The 6,448-nt window shown below is 39.8% G+C and overlaps 1 protein-coding gene across 1 annotated transcript; it reads left to right on the top strand.

The window, feature by feature from the left end:
* Positions 1–3,296: 3,296 nt before the first annotated feature.
* On the top strand, positions 3,297–4,642 carry ppil1 (peptidylprolyl isomerase (cyclophilin)-like 1). The gene is made up of 4 exons (XM_041889170.2): positions 3,297–3,501; positions 3,706–3,860; positions 4,149–4,217; positions 4,339–4,642. Exons 1-4 carry the CDS (start codon positions 3,446–3,448, stop codon positions 4,557–4,559), a joined length of 501 nt encoding a protein of 166 aa, XP_041745104.1. The 5' UTR covers positions 3,297–3,445; the 3' UTR covers positions 4,560–4,642.
* Positions 4,643–6,448: the final 1,806 nt, after the last annotated feature.

Consider the following 6,448-nt stretch of genomic DNA (forward strand, 5'->3'; position numbering starts at 1 on the left):
TGCAACCCTAACTATGACATAGTCTGATAAATCTAGACATGAGAGTAATCTGATTTCTGTCAGTCCAGTTTTTCTGAAATTCCTGTCACTGTGGTACTCTAGAATACTAAATTACCTACCTCAAACAGTAGCAGTTTGATGCAGCTGAGGCCTGACTTTCCCATGGCCCAGTACCATACATTTTTAAGCTAACAGCACAGATCACATAACGTCAAGGAACTTTTGTAAAACCACAGCCTCTTAAATGATAGTTTAGGTTCTTGGATCATAAAAAGGACCAGTTTTGATGTGTTTGGATAATTATTAACAGTGACTTAGCCCTACTGATGTAGTTGCACAATTATAGAATAAAACCATCAAAGAAATTCGACAGGGTTGGTAAACGCAGTCAGTCAGTGTTTTTCTGGACCCACCTGTATGGAACAGTAGCCTCCCCTATTGACACTGTCCACATCTGTGTTGCTCTTGTAAATGAAATATTGATATTTGGATGGCCATCTCCATCTTACGAGGCAGTTTTGGATGTCATAACTCTCTCTAATACTGCCTGGTAATGATGATGATGACCCTCTGCAAGCATCATAGAGAGAAAGAAGTGTGAATACTGTACATAACGTAAACACATAACACACAAACACAATCCCGCTTAGCACTGTATTTTCTCAGTCCTTGAGCCAGTGGGTAGTAATATTTTATGAGTTGCTGGTAAATTTGAGTAGTATTCTAAGGGTTGTGTAGACCTAGATATGCTCTGAGTTGGATATAGCTAGATATAGTTATGTGCCTTTGACCTTCCCTTTATTTGGCTTACAGGACACATCTTACCTGACAGTGCTTGGCTGTACACAGGTGTTCTAACACTGTCTGGTAATGATGTTCCCTGAAAGCCCTTCAAACAACCACATCAATAATTCCAACAACCAATAAAGGTGCAACGGCACTGTAACATACCTGAAGCAGGAAGCATTTGCGGTTTGTAAATAGTTTTTAGGACATTTTATAGTCAATGCTATATGTTTAATAGCGAGACCCATGTATGCCATTATCATAGTTCAGCTGTAGACTCCAAATCAGGTTTACAGTACAGCACATGAAAATATGGACGCTGTAGTAAAGTAGTTATTTTTAAAGGACTACATATGTAAATAATAAGATGATGGAACAACTGGCTGGAGGAAGCATCCAGAACAGGTGGCACACACTAGACAGTGAAGGCTGACAGATATAGTCCCATAGGATAAGAGATTTACGTTGTCTGTGGTGAGCACCTTCCGCCTAAACCCCCTTTGGTGATCGGTAGTTCCTCCCTGCCTCCTGCCCTTTGTGTGATTTTCCACCCCACCCAGTAGTTAAAGAATACCAGTGAAATGACTGTTGCAGTAGGAGCCACTTCCTCTACCCCTCCCCCAGTTGGACCTGAGCCTGGGCCTTTGTTGGCTCGTGATTGGTCCAGCGCTACTGTACCTGCGTGGCATATTGTGCAGCTGACACCTGAGATCTGTGTGAGAAAAATAAACACAATGACCTCTATTGCTCTCCAGCTCTCTCTCTCTCTCTCTCTCTCTCTCTCTCTCTCTCTCTCTCTCTCTCTCTCTCTCTCTCTCTCTCTCTCTCTCTCTCTCTCTCTCTCTCTCTCATAACTCTCAACCTATTTATAACTCTCAACCTATTGTCCTGTTTTACTATTCAACACACTATTCTCAAGGAAAAGTGAAGGGAGACGAGGAACTAGGCACTTCCACCTGGTACTCTACCCTGCACCTTAGAGACGGCTGCCTTATGTACATAGAGTCATTGAACACTGGTCACTTTAATCATGTTTGCATACTGTTTTACCCACTTTATATGTATATACTGTATTCTAGTCGTGGCTCATCCTAAATAACTACTGCTGTACACACCTTTTCTATTCATATACTGTCTATACACACTACATTATATGTATGTATGGGCCTCCTGTAGCGCAGTTGGTAGAGCATGGCGCTTGCAACGCCAGGGTTGTGGGTTCGATTCACACGGGGGGCCAGTATGAAAAATGTATGCACTCACTAACTGTAAGTCGCTCTGGATAAGAGCGTCTGCTAAATGACTAAAATGTAAATATATATATATATTCCAGTCTCTGACATAGCAACTTCTGATATTTCTAAATGTCAAAAAAATTCATCTGGATTATGTGTATATTGTTTGTTTTGCATTTCACTGCACCTGCAATCATTTCTACAAATCTGTGATTTGAAAATGTATGCTCAATGGCATATATTATTATTATATTATAATTTGAATCATCGTTTTCAAACTGTGTATTCTCAAACAAGAGGTTGACTGTGCAAATCAATGGAAAACAGAGATAAAAGCATAAGGTGATTGAGGTATTTCAAAGGTGATGTTTGTCAATGGCTGAACTTCTGAGTTCTGGTTTAACAACCCACAAATATCGACTCACCCTTTTGTGTACTCATTCTGAACTCTCTGAAATTGTAGGACAATGACATAATTTATTTGCATGTCCTTTTAAAGTTCAAATTATTGAAAGATTGTGTCATCTTGCTTTATGACAGATTTTGCTCCACTGATAAATAATTGTTGAAAATACTTCAACTATTACACCTCTGAATGATTTTTAAAAAAATGTCACCATTGGTATCTTGATGATGTATTGCTATTAACTATTCCAATTCTCCAACTTATTTCTGTCTTCTGTCTTTACAGCTTGTCTGTCATCAAGCTGCTGTAGCTACAAAGACCCTTGCTACTTTCCTCTGATGCTCCTACCTAAACCTTGTAATTGTCGTCTTACCAGACAAGTTTAGATCTAGCTACTCTGTCTAATACTGCCTGGTAATGCCGTCCATTACAAGGTGTCTCATCGCTCTTCCTCTGTCAGTCTCTTGGACAATCTGTACAAATCAACTGGTATCGGGGTCATGCGATGTTTTTTCACCCCTCAATGATTTTTCCAATTACTGGCTTATAATGTTTATTGCAGGTCAAATTGTATGTTTTTTTAATTATGTATTTGTATGTAAAATGTCTTGAACAGATATTTGTCTAACAGTATTTTATTGATTATGTTAATAAAGGTAATCAACGTTGTTTTGTGCTTTTCATTATCATATGAATAATTATAAACAGCATGCAGAGGCGCGCGAGCAGCCCACGCACACCCACACCCACACCCACACCCACACGTATTACTGTTGATGAAGCATGATTTACAGTTGTTGTACTCTACTTTTTGTGCAGTAGGTGGCGATAATGTTCCATTCTGAACTCAGGCAATAAAAAAAAAACGCATTTCCTGCACAGTGCACAAACGGGGGGGTTACTTCCGGTTTCTACCACAGGAAGACAGACAGTTTTCATTGATAAATCGCACAACATTGGCTACTTTTCAGTTTTAGTACATTTATTTATACAATTTCTATACATTTGTTAAGACGCCATGTCGGGAATACCACCAGATACCTGGCAGCCACCCACAGTGAGCCTGGAGACAACGTAAGTTCCGGTAGCTTGCTAGCCTACGTTAGCTAAACGTTTTGAATGAATGAATAGCTAGTAGTTAGATAGTTAGGAGTTACTCAATTGCTTGCTGTTCAATCATGTTTTTCCAATACCAAATGCTGTCCATTGATTAATTTCATAATGGATGGAAAATGAATGCTTCGTCTTAGCTACATTGTATGTCTTCTTGTGTTCCAGAATGGGTACAATTGCAGTGGAACTTTACTGGAGACATGCTCCCAAAACCTGCAAAAACTTTGCTGAGTTGGCCAGGAGAGGTTACTACAACAACACCAAGTTTCATCGTATCATCAAGGACTTCATGGTGCAGGGAGGAGACCCCACAGGAACAGGTGAGACAGACACACACACAAATATACACACACTAACACAGATGAGGCCTGGAGAAATTCTTCAGAATGCCATGTTAACTATTGTTCCACTACCAGGCTTTTGGCCTCCTGAGCATTATGAATCAGCTGTACACTTTTTTCTGTTCTGAGTGGTGATACATTCAGAATGTTCCAGAGACAGAAAAGAAGACTCACTAAACTCAAATGATGACTAAATCTGTTGATGTGGACTAAATCTGTTGATGTCGACATCAGATTCTTACTCCCTGTAATGTGCGTTGCTTATAGGTCGTGGCGGTGCCTCCATATTTGGCAAACAGTTTGAAGATGAACTTCACCCTGACCTGAAATTCACAGGTAACTATACAGTCTTACAGTAATGAAATGGAGAAAACATGTCATATTACCAAAATGTTGTATTTTTATGGTGCTTTCTACTGCTCTCTAATGGTGCTCTGTTATGGTGCTGTCTCCCTAGGTGCAGGGATCCTAGCGATGGCCAATGCAGGACCAGACACCAACGGAAGCCAGTTCTTCCTGACCCTGGGGCCTACTCAGTGGTTGGATGGGAAGCACAGTATCTTTGGGAGGGTATGCCAAGGTATGGCAGTGGTCAACCGCGTTGGCATGGTGGAAACAAACACACAAGACCGACCTGCCGATGACATAAAAATCCTCAGGACGACTGTACCCAACTGAGACGCATTCATACAACCAAGGGCTACTTTTTTATTTGTACAGTAATTTTGTCATGATTTAAAAATAAAAATGCCTTTAATTTTGTTATTCTCAAATCAATAATGTAACCATTATGGTCATAATCACTTAAATTGTTATGGGTGACCAGTAGCGATGTGTTGGTAAAATCACTGGGCAAGCCCCCCCAAAAAGAAAAGATAATTGCGTTGTTTGCTCTATAGTCTGTTAGTTCGTAAGCCTTGCGACCATGATATATAGGCCTAAGGCTGAGACAATAAGAAGATACTGGCAGAATAAAGTCAACCACACCTTTGTTTCATCAACCGGAGAGCAACCTCTGTCCAGTGAAGACCACAAAGCATATTGCATGTAACAAACAGTTACATGACCTACAGCATGGTCAAGCAAGTTAATGTTTCTGACATTTTCAGACTACTAAACAACTTGATTTAGAACCACTGAGAGTTACCGCAAGTTGCAAAGAAAACAGGAGCTGCCACCACTATTCCAGCACCATTTCAACTTCAACATAATCAAATCACCTATGCTTAGTCTAATACAACTAAAAGATACCAAAAACAATTTAGTCCAATCAAAATAAGCTAAATATGATATAGCTGTCCATGGTTCTGATTTCTCTGTGTGTATGTGCGTGCATGCGTTCGTGCAAGTAGAAAAAACATGTTGACTCACCCTACTTGTAGAGAAATGCCAATGCCTTCTTCCTGTCTTTCATGTTGACAAAACGGTCTATAACTGTCATACAGTACACACTTTTATTTTTTGTTTTCCTATGCTACCTGGCTAAAATACTTTCTCGCTAGCCCAACTTTCTTTCATGGGCAACAATGCGCCAGGCCAGCTAGTTAACATTAGCCTACTATATCTAGCTACATATTGAACTTCCATCCTCTCAAGCCAGGGGCACAATGTATACATTTATGGTTGGATCAGAATCGCCATTATAATCATTGGCAAGTATGGAGAATTAAGTAAAACCACAAGTCCAAATCCCTATCTCCATCCATGGCTAATTTAGAAAAGGGCCAATTTGAGTTAGCTAGCAACCAGAGGACAACACAACGAGATGCTACAATTCAAGTTTTATTTTATGTCAATTAAGTTTTGCTCTCGAAGTGATGTGATTTTAGTGAAACAAAACTGGCTTCCCTTGACACTTTTTTGTGGTGAAACCAGAAACCATTCACAGTTGAGTTCACTCAGTTTAGCTTAACGCTTGATTGGCTATTATTTTATACTTTTTTTTATGAAGGGAGGCCAAATGCTCGCTGGCTTCCCTTGCATACAATGCTACAGGCGGCAACAATGTCATACTCTTTTTGACCAGACAGCATCAGATAGATGGCTTACACATACAGAGACAGAGGGTGCTGTTTCGCTCCCTCGGATGCTTTCTCCAGTGAGATATAGTACATTCATCATCTTGCAAACTGAAAGAAAATTAAGAAACACAGAGAGACGAAAGATAGATATTTTTAATTTTGGACAATTTCTTGGGGAATCCTGACTTCTCTTGGCATCCATGAATACATGCCACTGTGGGTGACATGGTAGGAATGACAAACTTGAAATATAGCTGCGAGCAGCAATGAACAGGGTTCACAGTATGACTGAAAGGAAACAAGATCAGTTGGATAACGAAGCAAGAACTATCATGTAGGAACTATCTTCGTTTATGTACAATCATGAGTCTAAATACAACATCTGGAATGAATCTGACGTATGGTTCATGAGGAGAAGATGATTGCAGATTATTTTGCATTAATAGTTTCCTTTTTTGAGATATAAAAAACAGAATAACAAATTCAGTGTGGTTCAGCTTGGTGACGTCCATGATAGCGATGACAAGTTTCATGTTGAAAAGTTAC

Source organism: Coregonus clupeaformis, chromosome 10 (genome assembly GCF_020615455.1).
Source record: "Coregonus clupeaformis isolate EN_2021a chromosome 10, ASM2061545v1, whole genome shotgun sequence".
Classification (NCBI taxonomy): domain Eukaryota; kingdom Metazoa; phylum Chordata; class Actinopteri; order Salmoniformes; family Salmonidae; genus Coregonus; species Coregonus clupeaformis.

What these genes read in the sequence shown, in the direction of transcription:
- ppil1 (XM_041889170.2), top strand. Translation starts at nt 3,446, where the DNA reads ATGTCGGGAATACCACCAGATACCTGGCAGCCACCCACAGTGAGCCTG. An exon ending in AGGAGACCCCACAGGAACAG is followed by an intron (nt 3,861 to 4,148) that starts GTGAGACAGACA and finishes CGTTGCTTATAG; the next exon opens with GTCGTGGCGGTGCCTCCATA. An exon ending in CCCTGACCTGAAATTCACAG is followed by an intron (nt 4,218 to 4,338) that starts GTAACTATACAG and finishes CTGTCTCCCTAG; the next exon opens with GTGCAGGGATCCTAGCGATG.